Source organism: Monodon monoceros, unplaced genomic scaffold, assembly GCF_005190385.1.
Source record: "Monodon monoceros isolate NGI ecotype Baffin Bay Population unplaced genomic scaffold, NGI_Narwhal_1 Super_Scaffold_21, whole genome shotgun sequence".
NCBI lineage: Eukaryota > Metazoa > Chordata > Mammalia > Artiodactyla > Monodontidae > Monodon > Monodon monoceros.
In genome coordinates, this window is record NW_021703778.1 from 149,277,060 (window position 1) to 149,299,447 (window position 22,388).

At 37.5% G+C, this 22,388-nt stretch overlaps 1 protein-coding gene across 1 annotated transcript in view; it reads right to left on the reverse strand.

Moving 5' to 3' along the window:
- SNW1 (SNW domain containing 1) overlaps positions 1–22,388 on the reverse strand; it is a 40,496-nt gene that overhangs the window by 5,698 nt on the left and 12,410 nt on the right. Inside the window, exons 3-10 of the mRNA XM_029238737.1 lie at positions 21,181–21,342; positions 13,734–13,829; positions 13,535–13,641; positions 12,501–12,605; positions 10,164–10,233; positions 9,407–9,472; positions 7,671–7,787; positions 1,553–1,694 (exon numbers count right to left, since the gene is read on the reverse strand). Of these exons, the coding sequence (XP_029094570.1) occupies positions 1,553–1,694; positions 7,671–7,787; positions 9,407–9,472; positions 10,164–10,233; positions 12,501–12,605; positions 13,535–13,641; positions 13,734–13,829; positions 21,181–21,342 (865 nt within the window). The remainder of the gene's footprint in view (positions 1–1,552; positions 1,695–7,670; positions 7,788–9,406; positions 9,473–10,163; positions 10,234–12,500; positions 12,606–13,534; positions 13,642–13,733; positions 13,830–21,180; positions 21,343–22,388) is intronic.

Below are 22,388 nucleotides of genomic sequence, written 5' to 3' on the forward strand. Positions count from 1 at the left end.
CTTGCCTCACTAAGACATTTATATATGATTCAAGGAAGTGGATTACTACTTATAACCTTAGTTACTTCCCTACAGTTGAACTCTAGACTCCTATGACAAATTGTCTGCTTGACACCTCCATTTTAAACTTAACATGTCCACAACTAAACTCTTAATCTTTCCCTCCCAAATCTCTTCCCCCTGCAGTCTTCTCAATATTAGTAAATGGCAACTCAATCCTTCTCAAATATTTAGATCAAAACTTCTAGGTCATCCTTGACTCCCTTTCTGTCATTCCTCTACCAAATCCATAAGCAAATTTTGTCAGCTCTACTTCCAAAATACTTCCAGTAACTGAACATGTTTTCACTACCTCTCATTATTATCTCTCATCTGGATTACTGCAATAGCTTTCCAAACGGTTTCCCTGCTTCTCCAAATGACCATTCCATAGCCTTCTAACATGCAAAATCATGTCACTCTGCTCAAAACTCTTCAAATTGCTTCCCTTGTTACTTGAAGTAAAAGCTATGTTCTTACAACGACTAGAAGGCATACATGACCTGGCCACTTTGCCCTAACTACTCTGACACCTCATCTCCTACTGCTTAGCTTTCTCAGTCTAATCCACCCATACTGGCCTCCTGCTTTTCCTTGAACACACCAGTTATACTCCCAACTCAGGGCCTTTGCACTTGCTGTTCCTTCTATCTGGGATGCTCCTCCCTCAGATATCCACATGGCTCAGTTCCTTACTTCCTTCAAGTGTTTGTGCTAATGTTACTATCACAGAAGTGAGGCCTATTCCAACCACCCTCTCCTTCTGGCACTTTTTTACTCCTTCTCTGTTTTATTTTTCTCCATAGCTATTATCACCTTCTAATATACTATATGACTAACTTTTTTTGGTCTATCTACATTCACTAAAATGCTCACTACCTGTCTAGTAGAAAACTCTGTGTCTAGAAGAGAGCCTTGCACACAGTAGGTGCTCAGTATGAACTGAATGAATAATTACACTAGTCTAGGATTTATTAATGAAAGAAAAACTACCCTCATAATTTTCTTGAATTAGAATTAGTCTTCTCACTCTACCTGAATTAAAATACCAATGTAGACCACTAGATAAAGCCAGAGAGAAAATACTGGCAAATTTAATGATCAAAGGCCTAAAAGATAGAAAAACTCTGGATCAGTTTACCATGTGGGGGAGATGAATTATTCAGTTGGAGATAAGATTTCTCTAAGTTTCAAGAAAATTAAAATAAGAGAACACTAAGCCTATCATTTGAGTAATATGTGATTTTTAAAAGTATACTGCTCAGAACTTTAAAAACTTCTGGTGTTCTTGCATATTAGAGGCCCACATTTAAATACACATTCTTTATTTTCTACTGCTTCAGCTTAATAAGGCATAAATTACTGTTTCACTTCTAAATTATTTCTGAAATATCTATATTTTCTTTATATGTATGTACTGCTTCTGTATGCAATAAAAAACAATAGAGATTTTCTAAAATGAGATAGATATTATTAACAATGCAAATTCAGTTTAGTAATGAGTATGTCATACCTTTTTCCACATGGGTTTTGATCCCAGCTCTTCTCTCCCTGGCTTTCTGGGCCATTTCTCTAAGTTTCTCTTCATGTTTCTCCTTTTCTTTTTGAGCCATCTTTCTCTCTACTTGAGCACGCATTTCCACAGCTTCACGAGCCTGTTAGTAAAGTCAGATGTTAAATAAGACACTACTGGGGATAAAGAATTACAGCTGTCACGTAACTCCCGGACTAAACTCTGGCTTGAAAGAAGTTATAAAGAATTCAAATTTGTTACTGCCAATTAAAACAAAGATTCTTGTCTACAAAAAGATTACTTCCCTAGACAACATTGCAAATTTAGCTTTTTCACTCAGAGAAATGTTTTAGTGGTTGAAACTATAGTGACCCCAATCAATCTTGTAAGTCAGTGTTTCACTAATGTTTCCTCAGAAACAACCTAAAAAATAAAATTAAACAAGATTCCAGTAAAGCAAATTTCAATATCAATAACAGGAACTGGTTATATTCTCAAAATCAATCAGACCAACTCAAGATAAAGCCTTAGAGGGCAGATAGCAGATGCAAGAAGAATTACAATCCTGCAGCCTGTGGAACAAAAACCACATTCACAGAAAGATAGACAAGATGAAAATGCAGAGGGCTATGTACCAGATGAAGGAACAAGATAAAACCCCAGAAAAACAACTAAATAAAGTGGAGATAGGCAACCTTCCACAAAAAGAATTCAGAATAACGATAGTGAAGATGATCCAGGACCTCGGAAAAAGAATGGAGGCAAAGATCAAGAAGATGCAAGAAATGTTTAACAAAGACCTACAAGAATTAAAAAACAAACAAACAGAGATGAACAATACAATAACTGAAATGAAAACTACACTAGAACGAATCAATAGCAGAATAACTGAGGAAGAAGAACAGATAAGTGACCTGGGACAGAATGGTGGAATTCACTGCTGTGGAACAGCATAAAGAAAAAACAATGAAAAGAAATGAAGACAGCCTAAGAGACCTCTGGGACAACGTTAAATGCAACAAGATTCGCATTACAGGGGTCCCAGAAGGAGAAGAGAGAGAGAAAGGACCCAAGAAAATATTTGAAGAGATTATAGTCAAAAACTTCCCTAACATGGGAAAGGAAATAGCCACCCAAGTCCAGGAAGTGCAAAGAGTCCCATACAGGATAAACTCAAGGAGAAACACACCGAGACACATAATAATCACATTAGCAAAAATTAAAGACAAAGAAAAATTATTGAAAGCAGCAAGGGAAAAACGGCAAATAACATACAAGGGAACTCCCATAAGGTTAACAGCTGATTTCTCAGCAGAAACTCTACAAGCCAGAAGGGAGTGGCATGATCATACTTAAAGTGATGAAAGTGAAGAACCTACAACCAAGATTACTCTACCCAGCAAGGATCTCATTCAGATTAAACAGAGAAATCAAAAGCTTTACAGACAAGCAAAAGCTAAGAGACTTCACCACCACCAGACCAGCTCTACAACAAATGCTACAGGAACTTCTCTAAGTGGGAAAAACAAGAGAAGAAAAGGACCTACAGAAACAAACCCAAAACAATTAAGAAAATGGTCATAGGAACATACATATCGATAATTACCTTAAATGTAAATGGATTAAATGCGCCAACCAAAAGACACAGGCTTTCTGAATGGATAGAAAACCAAGACCCATATATATGCTGTCTACAAGAGACCCACTTCAGACCTATGGACACATACAGATTGAAAGTGAGGGGATGGAAAAAGATATTCCATGCAAATGGAAATCAAAAGAAAGCTGGAGTAGCAATACTCATATCAGACAAAATAAACTTTAAAATAAAGAATGTCCAAAAGACAAGGAAGGACACTACATAATGATCAAGGGATCAATCCAAGAAGAAGATATAACAATTATAAATATATATGCACCCAACATAGGAGCACCTCAATACATAAGGCAACTCCTAACAGCTATAAAAGAGGAAATCGACAGTAACACAATAATGGTGGGGGACTTTAACACCTCACTTACACCAATGGACAGATCATCCAAAATGAAAATAAATAAGAAAACACAAGCTTTAAATGACAAAATAGACCAGATAGATTTAATTGATATTTATAGGACATTCCATCTGAAAACAGCAGATTACACTTCTCAAGTGCGCACGGAACATTCTCCAGGATAGATCACATCTTGGGTGACAAATCCAGCCTCAGTAAATATAAGAAAATTGAAATCATATCAAGCATCTTTTCTGACCACAACGCTATAAGATTAGAAATGAATTACAGGGAAAAAACCCCTAAAAAACACAAACACGTGGAGGCTAAACAATACATTACTAAATAACCAAGGGATAACTGAAGAAATCAAAGAGGAAATCAAACACTACCTACAGACAAATGACAATGACGATCCAAAACCTATGGGATGCAGCAAAAGCAGTTCTAAGAGGGAAGTTTATAGCTATAAAGCCTACCTCAAGAAACAAGAAAAATCTCAAATAAACAATCTAACCTTACACCTAAAGGAACCATAGAAAGAAGAACAAACAAAACGAAAGTTAGCAGAAGGAAAGAAATCATAAAGATCAGAGCAGAAATAAATGAAATAGAAACAAAGAAAACAACAGCAAAGATCAATAAAACTAAAAGCTGGTTTTTTTAGAAGATAAACAAAATTGATAAACCATTAGCCAGACTCATCAAGAAAAAGAGGGAGAGGACTCAAATCAATAAAATTAGAAACGAAAAAGGAGAAGTTACAACAGACACCGCAGAAATACAAAGCATCCTAAAAGACTACTACAGGCAACTCTATGACAATAAAATGGACAACCTGGAAGAAATGGACAAATTCTTAGAAAGGTATAAGCTTCCAAGACTGAACCAGGAAGAAACAGAAAATATGAACAGACCAATCACAAGTAATGAAATTGAAACTGTGATTAAAATTCTTCCAACAAAGTCCAGGACCAGATGGCTTCACAGGTGAATTCTATCAAACATTTAGAGAAGAGCTAACACCCATCCTTCTCAAACTCTTCCAAAAAATGGCAGAGGAAGGAACACTCCCAAACTCATTCTATGAGGCCACTATCACCCTGATACCAAAACCAGACAGATACTACAAAAAAAGAAAATTAGAGACCAATATCACTGATGAATATAGATGCAAAACTCCTCAACAAAATACTAGCAAACGGAATCCAACAAGACATTAAAAGGATCATACACCATGATCAAGTGGGATTTATCCCAGGGATGCAAGGATTCTTCAACATACACAAATCAATCAATGTGATACACCATATCAACAAACTGAAGAATAAAAACCATATGATCATTTCAACAGATGCAGAAAAAGCTTTTGACAAAATTCAGCACCCATTTATGATAAAAACTCTCCAGAAAATGGGCATAGAGGGAACCTACGTCAACATAATAAAGGCCATATACGACAAACCCACAACAAACATCATTCTCAATGGTGAAAAACTGAAAGCATTTCCTCTAAGATCAGGAATAAGACAAGGATGTCCACTCTCACCACTATTATTCAACCTAGTTTTGGAAGTCCTAGCAACAGCAATCAGAGAAGAAAAAGAAGTAAAAGGAATACAAACTGGAAAAGAAGAAGTAAAACTGTCACTGTTTGCAGATGACATGATACTACACATAGAGAACCCTAAAGATGCTACCAGAAAACTACTAGAGCTAATCAGTGAATTTGGTAAAGTTGCAGGATACAAAATTAATGCACAGAAATCTCTTGCATTCCTATAAACTAATGATGAAAAATCTGAAAGTGAAATTAAAGAAACACTCCCATTTACCACTGCAACAAAAAGAATAAAATACCTAGGAATAAACCTACCTAGGGAGACAAAAGACCTGTATGCAGAAAATTATAAGACACTGATGAAAGAAATTAAAGATGATACCAACAGATGGAGATATACCATGTTCTTGGATTGGAAGAATCAATATTGTGAAAATGACTATACTACCCAAAGCAATCTACAGATTGAATGGAATCCCTATCAAATTACCAATGGCATTTTTTACAGAACTAGAACAAAAAATCTTAAAATTTGTATGGAGACAAAAAAGACCCCGAATACCCAAAGCAGTCTTGAGGGCAAAACACAGAGCTGGAGGAATCAGACTCCCTGACTTCAGACTATACTACAAAGCTACAGTAATCAAGACAATATGGTACTGGCACAAAAACAGGAACATAGATCAATGGAACAAGATAGAAAGCCCAGAGATAAACCCACACACCTATGGTCAGCTAATCTATGACAAAGGAGGCAAGGATATACAATGGAGAAAAGACAGTCTCTTCAATAAGTGGTGCTGGGAAAACTGGACAGCTACATGTAAAAGAATGAAATTAGAACGCTTCCTAACACCATACACAAAAATAAACTCAAAATGGATTAGAGACCTAAATGTAAGACTGGACACTATAAAACTCTCAGAGGAAAACATAGGAAGAACACTCTTTGACATAAATCACAGCAAGACCTTTTTTGATCCACCTCCTAGAGTTATGGAAATAAAAGCAAAAATAAATGGGACCTAATGAAACTTCAGAGCTTTTGCACAGTAAAGGAAACCATAAACCAGATGAAAAGACAACCCTCAGAATGGGGGAAAATATTTGCAAACGAATCAACGGACAAAGGATTAATCTCCAAAATATATAAATAGCTCATGCAGCTCAATATTAAAAAAAACAAGCAACCCAATCAAAAAATGGGCAGAAGACCTAAATAGACATTTCTTCAAAGAAGACATACAGATGGCCGAGAAGCACATCAAAAGCTGCTCAACATGACTAACTATTAGAGAAATGCAAATCAAAACTACAATGAGGTATCTCCCCACAGCTGTTAGAATGGGCATCAGAAAATCTACAAACAACAAATGCTGGAGAGGGTGTGGAGCAAAGAGAACCCTCTTGCACTGTTGGTGGGAATGTAAATTGATACAGCCACTATGAAGAACAGTATGGAGGTTCCTTATAAAACTAAAAATAGAATTACCATATGACCCAGCAATCCCACTACTGGGCATATACCCATAGAAAACCATAATTCAAAGACACATGCACCTCAATGTTCACTGCAGCACTATTTACAATAGCCAGGTCATGGAAGCAACCTAAATACCCATCGACAGATGAATAGATAAAGAAGATGTGGTAAATATATACAATGAAATATTACTCAGCCATAAAAGAGGAATGAAATTGGGTCATTTGTAGAGATGTGGATGGATCTAAAGACTGTCATACAGAGTGAAGTAAGTCAGAAAGAGAAAAACAAATTGTATATTAACGCATATATGTGGAACCTAGAAAAATGGTACAGATGAACCGGTTTGCAGGGCAGAAGTTGACACACATGCAGAGAAGAAATGTATGGACACCAAGGGGGAAAAGTGGCGTGTGTGTGTGTGTGATGAATTGGGAGACTGAGACTGACATGTATACACTGATGTGGATAAAATGGATGACTAATAAGAACCTGCTGTATAACAAGATAAATAAAATTCAAAAAAAAAGATAAAGCCTTAGTGTAGATGTGCAAGAGATAATTTCCATAAGGGTGCTCACTGTGATACAGAAGGTGTACTCTTCTATGTTCTATACACATGCCATGATGTATGTAAAGTTCAAATACACATATTAATACCATGATATTAATAGACAGCCAATATTATGAATGTCATTTTCTATAGCATTCAACACATCGGAATGTTTATTTGCCGCTCCCTGATACCTTTTGGGAGACACCTACATTTAAGAGAGAAAAATGATGAAACCTAAAAAGAGCAGCTGGCAATCTTCCCAAAATGTGATCAGCCTAGTTAATCATTATTCTGGAATGTTGTGAGGAAGCCGAACCACCAGTGGTGAGGAAGGTGTACGAGTCTACGAACGCTGAGACCAGGTACAGAGCTGCAACCAGCACCTGTCATCTCTCGAACACATCCACAGGTGACAGCCTCTTCAGGTACTCAGCAGTGTAGCTAAAATAACAGTATCTTAGGTAACTGAGAACGGATTTACAAATTATCAAGAGCATTAAACAACTTAATTATAACAGATCAACCTTCCGATCAGCAATGTAGAGGGCTTCGGCCAGTTTTGCAAAATTTTCATTGATGTGAACTGTCTGCAGTCCTCTTCCATCAGCTGCCAGACGTTTATCTAATGGAATTGTATAACCCTAGTGTGAAGGCAGATAGAAAACACTGGTCACAAAAGAGCTACTGCAGAGTCTTTAAAACTAGATTTATATATATCCATTTTGACAACCATTTAAAGTTTTTTCCTTACATCTTTCTTCACAATTAAGCAACAACAGCAGCAGCTAACAATGAGTGCTTTGTGTGGAGGATTGTTTAAGCACTTTATATCCATGGCCTCATTTAACCTTCACAGCAATTCTGTAAGACTGGTAACATTATTATTTCCATTTCACAAATAAGGATACTGAGGTAACGTCCCCAAGGTCATACAGTTAATAAACAGACAAACTAGGATTTAAACTTGGGAAGTACGATTTCAGAGTGCACGCTCTGGGAAAACAGATTCTCATGTTAAGTTTGTGGGTTATAATAAAAGGAAATCACTATCAAATAGTTAATAGTTGTTCATCAAGTAAATGTAACAGCCATACAAAGGTAGAACAAATCACTAAAATCAGTGTCTATAGGTAGCTTAATCTGCTATACTGTTCTCATGACTTGTCAGATTCTAGGAACCCTGCAAGTTTTAGTAAATGGAAAAAAGATAAAATTTGCTAGACAACTAAGATTCTGTGTTTTGAAATTTTGCATCCTACTTCAACAACTCAAGGAATACGTTTGAACATTCATGTAATTTTCAGGCTTAGCTTTATTTTTCCAGATTTCTGACTAGACTCCCAAATACTGACCTCTAGTCCATGGTCTTTATTCCCAATATAAGGAAGTGTTACAGAGTCAGCTCAAGATACCATAGTTACATACATATTAATCAATCCAAACCAGACCACCCAACAATCTTTTTGTTTCAGGATGAGTGTATAACTTCTTCTTTTTTTTTTTGGACACGCTGCACAGCTTGTGGGATCTTACTTCCCCGACCAGGGACTGAACCCGGGCCCTTGGCAGTGAAAGTGCGGCGTCTTATCCACTGGACCACCAGGGAATTCCCTAACTTCCTTTAAGGAATAATTTATATTTAAACCATGGGTTAAAGTAGCCTTCTTCACCCATCAACATCAGAATCATGAAATATTATTTGAGAGAAAAGAGGAAACAGTGATTAGGAAATTTAGTCTGCACTATTTTACAGATTCTTCATGACTCCTGGTAGCTTTGGTGATTAGTACATATAGTTTATACTTGCATTGTTATAAAGAGAAACAAGTAATTTAAAAATTAAAGCAATGAATATATCCAAACATTTACTCTGTTTTGTCATATGATTATTTAAATTGGTTTAAATCCTTTCAGGAAGAATTTTAGGTATAAATTTGAGTTTTCTAAAGAATACTATCTTTCATTGATATGTTACTTTATTCTACCCTTTCCTTCTCTATATGCTTCCAGTAACTACAATTTACTAGGAGAATCCACATGGTATTCATGTGCCTGGCATACTAACATTTCTATTACATTAAAATAAAAAGAGAAAAGTCACATAAGTTGAGTGTTCCTTCTGGAAAATCTTCAGCTAAATGAGATGCTGAGGTTTCAACTAAAGGTACCCAGGCTGAAGGTCCTTCCTGGGTGTTTTCCAGGAGGTTCTAAAACTAAGACAAGTTAATTACCTTTTATGATTTTATGACAAGTTAATTACCTTTGCATTTTTCCAGTTTGAAATACAGGGAGGAATCTTCCACTCTTGTTGTTCCTTCACGGTCATCTGAATTGAGAAAAGAGAGGAAGAAGAGACATTTTTAGATTTATAGTCTAGCTAAAAACCTAAGTGCAATCTTTCTCTTCAAAGACAGCTCAGTATACACTACATATGGATGGATTTAGTCAAAGGTCCTAATTCCATTTGTTTGGTGGCACTATATACTATCTTCCCATATCATGGGTTCTAGTAATAACTTTAATATAAAAAATGGAAAATAATCTATAAATTATTTTTGACAGTTATAAATGCTGGTTAGTATTTTTACATATTTAAACTGATGTGACTTCTTTCAGATGAGAAACTTGTTTTTTTAGTTGGGTAATAAAATATATCTAAAAAAAGCCACTTGGACTATGAAGCACAGACCTAATGATCCCAGGTACTTCCTTCCTATAACTATGATAACATTCTTCTTGTCAAATACCAGACCCTTTTCATTCCATTAAATGCAGGGGTTAGGTTAATAATAATAAAACTACTAACTAACATTTTACATACATTCTCATAGGCACTCTGGAACTGCATGTTATAGTCTTGAGTGGGTCCCTATTTGGTCTTGGAAAACAAATTAAAGAAACCATAAGTGTGGTGAAATGTAACTACATAGGCATCTAGACTTTATTCTATGCGAGGTTATTTATAAAATTAGTAATCATGAGTACAAAAAGAGATTTTAAACTAGAGCAAAGATTACCTTTCGGCTAGGAGAATGCATGACAGGTGCAGGAGGAGAAGGTGGTCCCCGGGGAATTTTCTTATTAATCCTGAAGGATAAACCAAAGCACAACCACAGAGTGATACAGATTTTTCCTTTTTAGTTAATATGTCGTCTCCCCTCCTTATTTTTTATTATGTAAAGCTTCAAACAGATACAAAAACAGAGAGTATATAACAAATGTCCACCTATTATATAGCAACGCGTTGAGAAGCTAGAGCTGGTGTATTCAATTAAGAATGTGCAGATTATGACCTGCTGAATGAGGGGCACAAGACACCCACCCGGGGTCCGCAGATAGCTCTCTGAGCATCCAAGCTCCCACTCTGGGGAAGTGAAACCCATTGGGTTGTTTCAATTAAAGGTGCAGTTTTAATACACCCACCTGAAGTAGAGTCACAAGATTTATTATTACTTTCAGATCCGAGAAGTGAGGAGTGAGGAATGAGGAAAGAACTGGAGGAAGCGATAATCTTCTGTCCTAGGCCACAAGTGAGCAGGAGATGGAGAGCAGCATAGCAATACCTATTACTTATAAGGTAGTTGGGACAGAGGATACTAACTTTTCCTGGGGCTTAACTCTAAGTAGTTATAGTCACCCTTTGGTATCTGAGGAGGATTGGTCCCTCGACGCCTGAGGATACCAAAAGCCGTGAATGCTCAAGTCCTTTATTAAAGTGGCGTAGGGGCTTCCTTGGTGGCGCAGTGGTTGAGAGTCCGCCTGCCAATGCTAGCAGACACGGGTTCGTGCCTGGGTCTGGGAAGATCTCACATGCCATGGAGCGGCTAGGCCCATGAGCCATGGCCGCTGAGCCTGCGTGTCCGGAGCCTGTGCTCCGCAACGGGAGAGGCCACGACAGTGAGAGGCCCGCATACAGCAAAAAGAAAAAAAAAAAAAAAGTGGCGTAGTATCTGCATATAACCTATACACATCCTCGCATATACTTTATTTATTTATTTATTTATTTATTATTTTTTTGTGGTACGCTGGCCTCTCACTGTCGTGGCCTCTCCCGTTGCGGAGCTCAGGATCCGGACGCGCAGGCTCAGCGGCCATGGCTCACGGGCCCAGCCGCTCCGCGGCATGTGGGATCTTCCCAGATTGGGGCACGAACCCGTGTCCCCTGCATTGGCAGGCGGACTCTCAACCACTGTGCCACCAGTGAAGCCCCTCCCATATACTTTAAATCATTTCTAGATTACGTATAATACCTAATACAATGTAAATGTTATATAAATAGTTCTGGTAGGTGTGGCAAATTAAGTTTTGCTTTTGAGAACTTTCTGGACTTTTTTTTCCTGAATTTTTTTTTACAAAGAATTCTTTTGGCCATGCCACGCAGCATGTGGGATCTTAGCTCCCCGACCAGAGACTGAGCCCGTGCCCCCTGCAGTGGAAGCACAGAGTACTAACCACTTGACCACCAGGGAAAACCCTCCCAAATATTTTTGATCTGTGGTTGGTTGGAACAACGGGCGCAGAACCTGCAGATACAAAGGGCCAACTATATTTTAAAAGGCTCCCTGGGAAAGGCAAAGTGGGAACTTATGACCGGCATCCTAAACACAAGTCTTAATCTAAATGTCCAGTCTCTAGGTGTGAGCAGGGTTATCATACTGTAAAATGCCTAGGCAGCAACTCAGGAAAAAAAAAGTTGTTTCCCTCAAAAGTTGTTTTTCTCATCACAACCACTCATCTTCAACAATTATTAAAACACAGCCAACTCTGTCATCATCATTACCCACTTCACCTCCACACTATTAACATCATTTCATCGAGCAATATATTTTTGCCTTCTTAAGAAACAGCTTTACTGAGGTACAACTAATGTACAATTAACTATACATGAAGTGTACAATCTGATTAACTTCTGACACAAGTAAATACCTGTGAAACCATCATCACAATCAAAATAGTGAAGATACCCATCACTACCAAAAGTTTCTGCATGCCCCTTTGCCTATCCCTCTTTTTCCTCTCATCGCCTATCCATACTCCCTCCTTCCCAGCAGGCAACCACTGATCTGCTTCCTGTCATCGTAGACTAGTTTGCATTTTCTAGAGTTCTATATGAAAAGAATCATACAGTATGTACTTGTTTGTGTCTCACTTCTTTCACTCAGCATAATTATTTTGAGATTCACCCATTTCACTTTACTGCACATATTAAAGTTTATTCCTTTTTATTGCTCAACAGTATTCCACGTATAGATGTCTCACGATCTGTTTACCCATTTACATGTTGATATACATTTTCCTCCTTTGATATCTCTTTTTAGGAATAGTGGTTCCTTCTCATGAAACCACCTACTTACTTGAACCTTGGAGGTTCCATCGGATCTTTCTGCATTTCCACCATTCGAATAACTCTCTGTTTAGCTCCAGAGTTGAAAGCCACTCCTTGTTGAGATGGTGTGTATCTAAAGAATGTAGATGAAACTAAAGGTATAACCAGTTCAAGTTTTCAATAGGTATCTTTCTTCTATTACAATCCTAAACTGGACTACACTGTCAATTTCTCTCACAAAGTATTAATCGAAAATTGCAACAAAATTTAGGCAGAGCAGATAGCAACAGAGATAAGAGAACTAACAGCAATTCTGAATTATAAGCACAATGTAAACTACAGTTGTATTAATTTGCAAATAATTCATCACAGTCCATTTTGAACCATGGATGCCACAGTGTTCAATTTCACAGATAAGAGGTCTAGAAAATAGCACCTATTTTGTAAGTCTGCACCTATTTGAGGAAAAAATGCCTCATAATATCCTAAGCAAGCAACTTATAGTTAGTAGTTTTTGACTAAGCATAGGCTGTAAAACAGAAAGAATAATGGCAGCAGTCCTACCAGCTCTCAATTCTCCGTTAATATCTATATATGAATCATCTTTCCACATAAAGATTTAGTTGAGTGAAATCCCTCAAAATTTGGAAGTATTATAAGGATGCCTATTATATAAATGATATTAATATATTAATATTTATAGTATACTATTATATTAAATAATTATAATAGTATTATACTATATAATATTTCCAATATACTGTTATATATTATATAAAAATGGAAAACTATAATCATTGTGGTTTGCATCACATACTCTATGTAATTGTTAATTTCTAAAAACAAAAAATGTTTTTAAAATAGCATAATAGCTAATATCTTAAAAGTGGATAGCTTAAAATATTCTGCTTTCAACTGAATGCACAAAAGAGTCAATAGGCTTCAAGTCATTATTCAAAAAACTGCATTTACAGTTGCGACTAAAGATAGTGAAAGAATACCAGGACCCCCAACTCCAATCACTTCCAACATGAAACTAAAACCTCCAGGCATGATTCATACCGGATATACTGAGCAGGAGCCAGTTTATCAGCTGCTCGGACTGGCATGGCTGCAGCAACCTTCTGCGATACGGATTTTTCTAAGGCTACCCTTGTCTTTTCTGTTATCTGAAATAAGAAACAACACATTGAGTGGTTTGAAAGTTAATAAAGATGTAAAACGTCATCTAAAATAATTATATATATCAATTCCCAGTTACCTCTTTAATGGCTTCTTCATCAGGTCTTTGCAGGTCTGGGTCATCTGCATTCATGACTTCTTTGGGAACCAGGTCAGTGTACTTGCTATAAATGACCTAAAATGTTCAAACAAAAGCAGGCTTAAGAAAAGCAAAGAATGAAGAGAAGCAACCTCATTAAGTCATTTCAGAAGTCAAAATGTCCTCTCAGCACACTTATAAATTTAGGACACAGATTTTGTCTTTTAGATTTTAAAACCAAGGAAGTTTAAAATATATATACACAAATTGCTGCCCTGGCTATAAAAGTTAATAATTTTCCTCTGACCTCATGCATTTAAATTATTCGAGATCGTCTAATCAAGTCAGTGTCCAAATAAATTGTGCCAACGAAATCTTATGCATCAGTGATCCCTATTTTTGAGCCTCACTAGGACTTGAAATTAATGATGATATAAACTGCCTATAGCACCATTATCTTGGATTACAAGCTCACTGGAATTTAAGTCAGGTTACTGAATAATTTCCAAATTCAGGAGGCCTAAAAAATTTCATTGACCTCGCCCTACTTATAATGTTTGTCTTTTATGGCATCAACTCTATTCATAGACTAAGAAAATGAACATATGCCATGGTCAAAAAACCCAGAACACTTTCTTCCATGAAAAAACAAAATTCTACACACATACCTTATTTTACACTCATTATCCAAATTTAGGACTGTTATCTGATTGGTAGGCCTCTGCCGAACAGAATATTACTGACTTTCATGTCCATCTATCCTTTCGAATACTTCCATAATAACTTACATGGCAGATTTTATAGAAAAACAGAAGTACTGGAAATTTAACAGATAAGCAGCATTCTAGATTTTGCTGCTTGAGTTAGGAATTCTTTGACACACACAGAGATAAAGGACAACTTATAAATATGAAAGAAAACCAAATTCCTGGGCACTTGAGATCTTCAGAAATTTTCTGCAGAAGAAAATGTTTACTACTATAAGTCAAAGTCTTATATCAATAATTGCATTCTACCATGACATTCCTTAAAACAGCTTAAACGAAATGCATGCTATTGCTAATTTCTCACTCCAAACAACAGAGCAAAAAAACTTAATGGCCTATATGACCTGACCTGGCTTTGCCTACAGCTTCAATCTTCCCCTGTACCTCTCGCTCCCTCATTCTTTATGCTTCAGTCACATGGACTCTTCTGTTTTTCGAACACAACCTGCTTTCCCCCAATTCTGGGCCTTTACAGAGTATTGCTCCCGGTTCTTCAACTGGGTTCTCAACCTGAGTCTTCGTTCAAAGGTCAGGTATGCAAGGGGGAGGCCTCCTATGACTACCCTCACTAAAGGAGCAACCCCTCCCTACCCAATCATTCAGTGTCACAGAACTCTGTTTACTCTCTTCAAAGCACTGCTTACAGTATGAAATTATTATCTACTTTAAATCTTTACCTGTCTTGCCCATTAAAGTAATAACAATTATAATAGGTAACATTTATTAAGCACTTATTTTGCGCTTAATAAATGTTTATATATATAAACTAACCTAACTTTCGCATCAACCCTATGAGGTGTGCACAATGATTATACCTACATTATTGATGAGGAATCTCTCATTCATTAAAGTATCTACAGTGCTTCTAACAATGCTTGGTCCCCAGGAGGCACTCAGTCAATAGTTTTTGTACAAATGATTGAATGTATGACTTTCAGAGAGGCTCTATTCTATGCTAAAGGTACATATATTTTGGGCCTGCAGAATGTTCTACATAAGCTGTTGATTTCCTGGAAAAACTGTATCATGACTATAGACTGAAATCTCTAGCTTGTTTTTCTCAGGAATAAGAAAAGGGATCAGGTAAGAAATGTAGATAATTTACCACAAACATGTCTCTTGATATGGGAGCTACTAGTGTCACCATCCTCTCAGAGTGTTCATTTTGGAAGGGACCCTAAAGCTCACTCCAGTGAGAAAAGCAAGGCTCAGTGCGTTAAGATCACACAGCTTGTAGCTGACCTCAAAAGTTTTACTTCTTGGGCTTCCCTGGTGGCGCAGTGGTTAAGGCGCAGTGGTTAAGAATCCGCCTGCCAATGCAGGGTACACGGGTTCAAGCTCTGGTCAGGGAAGATCCCACATGCCGCAGAACAACTAAGCCCGTGCGCCACAACTACTGAGCCTGCGCTCTAGAGCATGCGAGCCACAACTACTGAGCCTGCGTGCCGCAACTACTGAAGCCCGCGTGCCTAGAGCCCATGCTCTGCAACAAGAGAAGCCACCGCAGTGAGAAGCCCACGCACTGCAATGAAGAGCAGCCCTGGCTCGCCGCAACTAGAGAAAGCCCGCATGCAGGAACAAAGACCCAACGCAGCCAACAATAAAAATAAATTAAAAAAAAAAAAGTCTTACTTCTTTTCAGTATGGAAAAAATCTATATCATAAGAATTAAAAGTTATATAACAGTCTCTAGAAAATAATACCAAGACTATGAAGAGTTAATTACTTTTACACAGTAATTGCTACAGGAAGGGATCCTACTCCCTGGTAGTCGTATATGCTCAACATAAAGTCTCAATACTAATTTAGCATACAAGAGCCATTTGCTGCTTCTTATTTGGGTATTCCAAAGTTAATAACCCTTTAAATGAGCATCAGTAAGATTCTAGCATTTCACAAAGCTGATGAAGGACATTTGAAGAGCAAGATTCCTCCATGGTATTAACTATAAAACCCCCAATTTTTATTGCCTGAGAACCAAATGTGCTGAAGAAACTCAGTATATCTCAGGGGGCAAAGGGGCTGGGGAGGATTATCCGAAAAATTACAACATACCTTCCAAGGTATCAGGAGCACAAATGCGTTTTGTGAACAAGATAAAGTAATAACTCATCTATGAAACAGAAGTTTTTTATTACTGAAAACTGGCAAAGGATTGGATTGACTAAAAGGATAAGCTTGTCAGCATAGCTACCATTTCAGAGGTAGAGAAAGAAAACACTGTCTTTATAGACATAGTTCGTGAAATCCTATGAACAAGGTAATAACATACAATTTATCTTGGGGTTAAGGTTGTTTGGAGTTTTTTTGGGGGGGGCTGAGGGGTTGAAGGCATTCTTTTAGGCAATATCATGTATGTAACATTTCCTATTTAATAATTTCAGAAGGAAAAATGTAAACATCAGGCTTTTTATTTCAAGATTTATGACTGAAGTCACAACTGGAAAAAAAAAAAAAAGGATTTAGTTCTATTGAGATTTACTTAAAAATTTTTTTCTCCTTCCCAATTTTGTATTACCATTAAGTCTTGTACACAGTATTTACTTTACATTTAGAGAGATCAATCGCCTTAGACTTGCCCTAGAAGATTATCCCTTGGAACCTTTCCTTGTTCACCTCTTATACCTACAGCTAGCATTTTCCATTCTTACTTTTTCACTATTAATATTTCAGTGAGAAGTCCCTGGTTTCTGAAGAATGCCAGATCCCTCTGATACAAATCAGAAACCACTGCAGTATAGCGCAAATTCAATAATCCAATAAGCCATTTTCATCCTATGTCAAGGACCTTGCATATCAGCATTCTGAATGACAATGAATTTTTTAAAAATCCCATTTTGTGCATCTAGTAGCCAATTCCTACTTCTAAAACAGGAAAATCAGTGGTTTTAACACAGGGCAATGCTAACGCCTCCAACTCCCCTCCCAGGGCCTATGAAAATATGTGAGATGTTTCTGTTTAAGACAATGGCGGGGGGGGGCAGGAGGGGGCACTACTGGCATTTAATAGGTAGTGCCAGTTATGTTAAACATAATACAATGCTCAAGACAGTCCCAAACAATCAAGAAGTGTCCCTCTCCTCTAAATGCCAATGCATAGTTAATGTTGAATCATTACATGCAGTCTAGAACTTCATGCATTAATACATCCACTTTTTAAAATAACGTATTAATTAAATTTGTATAAGGAATTCAAGTGTATATTCCAGGGTATAAAGTCCAGCAAGGAAATACATCCATCATAAACAATGTTAGAATACTCCAGGTAGTCACTCTCTTCAGTATCCTTCTTCTCAACTCATTGAATGCCCTATTCTTTTTTTTTAAATCTTCATTGTGGTTATTTATTATGATTTTTTTTAAGCAGTCTTAAGAGCAGTTTTCAGAGCAGTTTTCGGTTCACAGCAAAATTAACAGGATGTAAAGAGATTTCCTATATACCCCACACATGTACAGCCTCCCCATTACAGTCAGGGTTAGTATGAACCTGAGAGTGGTACCCCTATAAACTACTAGTCTAGGGTTCATTTCCAGTGGCTGATTTCTAGGCAAACATGTAAGGCTTTTACTGTGTAACGAACAATACTATGGAGACCTTATTTGGCCAGAATACTGAAATCCAAAAATAAACAGTTCAGTTTTAACATTTCTACTCTACTTTCAATACAAAAGAATCACCAATATACATGTAAAATGGGCTAAAACTGTATTTCATTCAAAATTACACATCCTGTCAAAGTCAAATTATTGTCCTAAAATGCTGCTTTTTCCTAATAAATGAGAGGAGAGGTAGCAAATACCGATAAAGCATAGTTATTATTCCAGAGAAGGAGAGGTGCACAAAAACAAAGGTGAATGAAGGCCTTCATGGCCCAGGGTAAATTTCCAGTATATGCCCTGCAAGTATAGGGATCTATTTTTCCTTTTGCAGGAGTGGACCATGCTTCCTTAGTGGCTTCAGGAAAAGTGGCTTTCTGTTATTCAATAAATATTGCTATAATACCTCCAACAAACACTTCTGAATGCCTGTGTGTCAAGCTGTCAGGCACTAAGTTAGGTGCCAAAGAGGAAAATGAAAAGATATAATCTCTGTACTCAAGGAGCTTTTAGTCAAATGACATAGAACATCGTTAGTGAATGGATAACTACAACAAAAGGATAATTGCAACAAAATGGATAATTACAACTGCTACTTTATAGTAAACACAGGGAATAGGGAGGAAGGACACCCAGTCTAGCTAGGGAGGATCAGGGACAGTATCCTGGAATAGTGAAGAGCAAGTTGCGACTTGAAAACAATAGAATTTAGCCAGAAAAAAGAATAGGGAGACGGCTTTCCCCAGCATCGGAGGGCACCCAGGGGAAGCTCCCAAGGTAAGAAAGAACGTGCCATAATAGGGGAGCTGCAAGAAGTTCCTCATAGCAGACATTCATAGGGAATGCCTGCAAGCTTCTTCTTCTTTAACAACCACCTGTTATGGTGATTATTTTCTATTGAAAATAAATAGAACGGCTAAAACTGGACTCTTTATTTTTGGATTTCAGTATTCTGGTCATGAAAGTTGATGCTAGGCTAGAAAGGTAAGCAAGGGGTCAAGTGTGCCATAAGGTGCTTGGCTGGTTCTTATCCTGAAGGCTATGGAAAGATTTTAAGTGTGCATGCCTGTATGTGTTTTTGTGGGGGAGAGAGGGAGAGAAACAGAAAAACGTGAATGACTGTTTCTTCAGGCAGGCAAGACAAATGCCAAGGAGATGGGTTCAGACTCTGCTGCAGTAAATTAAGCGAGAAAAAATAAGCGTCTGAACTAAGTAGCAAAGAAGGGACAATACTAGAGAAATGTTAAGGAAATAAGATAAATCATGGTGACTAACAGATGGAGGGTCTGAGGGAAACACAAAAGAATGGAATAATTTTAAGCAAAGGCTTTTTAGAGAACATACTGGCATTATGTGTCACATTTGAAATGTGAATATCCTTTGACCCAATGCATAGACTACTAAGAATTTATTTTACACAAATACTCATGTGCAAAGATGTTTATATATGGATCTTGAATACAGCACTGTGTGCAAAACTAAAAAATTGGAAACCACTAATGCTTAGAATATCTATATAGATTTTTCTTAATGAAAATCTTCAAAACATCTTAAGAAAAAAAAAGCGTCTATGGGACTTATGAGAATTAAAATCTCATTCATGTAAAAAAAGGATGAGTATGTTTGAGTGTGTACGTGTGTGTGTGTGTATATATGTAAAGTGGGAATACATGTAAAGGTGAGGTTACAAAGAAAAGGGGAAGGGACGAGATCCAGGATACACTAGAATACACTTGGCAAGATTAGGTTTAGATAGGAGAAGAGATCTGTTATAGAGACAAAAGGAATAGTCAAGACAAAAAGACACGTGCAGGATAAAGAAAGCCACAATTTTCTTCCAATAGCCTTATCTGCAAACAGATGGGGAGTTGCCTGTTAAACTGAGGGGGGATGGAGAGGAATAGGAGCTAAGCTTGAAGGAACATCAAGACAGCTCTGCTGAAACCTGAGATACAAATTTGCATGACTGCATAATTGTTTTCCCCAAAAACTAGCAACCATGACGGAGGAGCAAAGGATGGTTTATCATTAGTGCTGTCTTACAGGGTAAAATGAAAATGTTTGGGAGAGAGAGAAGCAAAGGACAGGTAGTGAAGGTTCTCAAGTACCTTCCCCAGTATCTTCAATTCTGAAGAGCCCTTTTACCTCCAAAATACTCCAAATACTTGGAGTATTTATTTATTAAAAAAAAAACAAACGAGGGCTTAAAAACAGTTCCTTGGCTCTGACTGTGGCTGCTCTGTGATGAGATTATTTTAAGTAAACTTCATTTTTGGTCTTTGGATTACTTTGTAAGCAGGGCCATCCTAAAAGTAGCAAGTGTCAGTTTTGGACTTAATCAAGGGAGAAAGAAGTTTATATGATTAATTCTATTCAAATGAACCATTAAAATAATTAAGTATCTATGTACTCTTTTTTTTGTGTGTGTGTGTGGTACGCAGGCCTCTCACTGTTGTGGCCTCTCCTGTTGCGGAGCACAGGCTCCGGACGCACAGGCTCAGCGGCCAAGGCTCACGGGTCCGTGGGATCTTCCCGGACCGGGGCACGAACCCGCGTCCCCTGCATCGGCAGGCAGATTCTCAACCACTGTGCCACCAGGGAAGCCCAGTATCTATGTACTCTTTAAGTACATGGAAGAGAAATAGAAGACTATACACAAAACTAAATTTAATTTTTTTAGGGTGCTAGGATTGTAGATTTTAAAAAATTTGCTAGCCTTTAAAAAAGTTAGTACTATAAAAGAATTGTTTTTAATATACAGTGCTGTATGTCAATTATATCTCAATAAAACTAGAAGGGAAAAAGAAGAACTGTTTTTTAAATGTAAAACAAATACATAAAAACCCTTAAGTATACATAACCTAATCATCAATTTGGGGAATTTCAAAGGAAAAAGTCATTGCTGTTATGAAGTCATATTATATTGTTCATACTGTTATGAAGTCATCTTCAGTTAGCCTGAGTATACGTCACTGTTACTTTTAACATAAACTAAATGGCCAGATTTATCATTTTTCATACAATTAAAAAAACTCCTCACAAAATATTTATCAATGGGGAAAAAAAATCAATGAGAGGGTTACCTTGTCTTTTGACTGTCCCTGTCGAGCAATTGCATCATACTTAATTTTTCCTTCAGCATCCACCTGAATGGCCAGTGCATTTGACATTTTTTTCTTTCGTCCCATATCCAGGGGATACTGGGCCACGTGGATCTCTGGAAAAGCACCTCCATCTCCAAAATCCTATATATTAAAAAGAAATAAAAAGAACATTTAATAGTAGTTTGAGATTTAAGATATATTCACTTATTCAACAAATAACCATTGAGCCCTTATTATGCTAGATGCTACAGAAATGGCAGTAAACAAAACAGAGGTTTCTGACCTTGTGGAGTGTGCATTTTAGTGGGCAAAGATATAAAAAGCATGATTTTTGGCTTGTGATAAATGCCTTGAAAGCAATAAAGGGACTGGGAAGAGGGGCTATTTTCTTTATTATTTTTAAAATTTGTTAATTTATTTTAGGCTGCATTGGGTCTTTGTTGCTGCGCGCGGGCTTTCTCTAGTTGCGGTGAACAGGGGCTACTCTTCCTTGCAGTGCGCGGGCTTCTCATTGCGGTGGCTTCTCTTGTTGCTGACCACAGGCTCTAGGTGTGCGGACTTCAGTAGCTGTGGCTCGTGGGCTCTAGAGTGCAAGCTCAGTAGTTGTGGCGCACAGGCTTAGTTGCTCTGCAGCATGTGGGATCTTCCCGGACCAGGGCTAGAACCCGTGTCCCCTGCATTGGCAGGCGGATTCTTAACCACTGCGCCACCAGGGAAGTCCCAAGAGGGGCTATTTTTGATAGTGTGGTTGGGATAACCTTTGTGAAGAGGTAACACGAGCTAAAGCCTGAATGATGAGAAATCAGTCATGGGAAAATCTGAAGGAAGCATTTTCTAGGCAGATTATATAGCAAGTGTGAAGGCCCTGCTGCCAAGAACGAACTTGGCATGTTCTAGGAAATGAGTGTCCATTGGGGCTGTAGCTTACTGAGGGCAGAAGAGCAGACATATAGGTGATAAGTCTGCATGGGTGTACAAACACCAGATCACGAAAGGGCTTCTAGACCACGGCAAGGATGTGGATTTTATGTACATGACAGGAAGAAATTAAACAAAATGTTTAGCATAAGGAAAAGATTTTCCATTTTAGCATACATAATTTTCTTAGTGAAGGACAGGTCATTCATGCTATAGGTAGAGCAAAAATGTAAAGTATTAGGGAGTTCCCTGGTGGCCTAGTGGTTAGG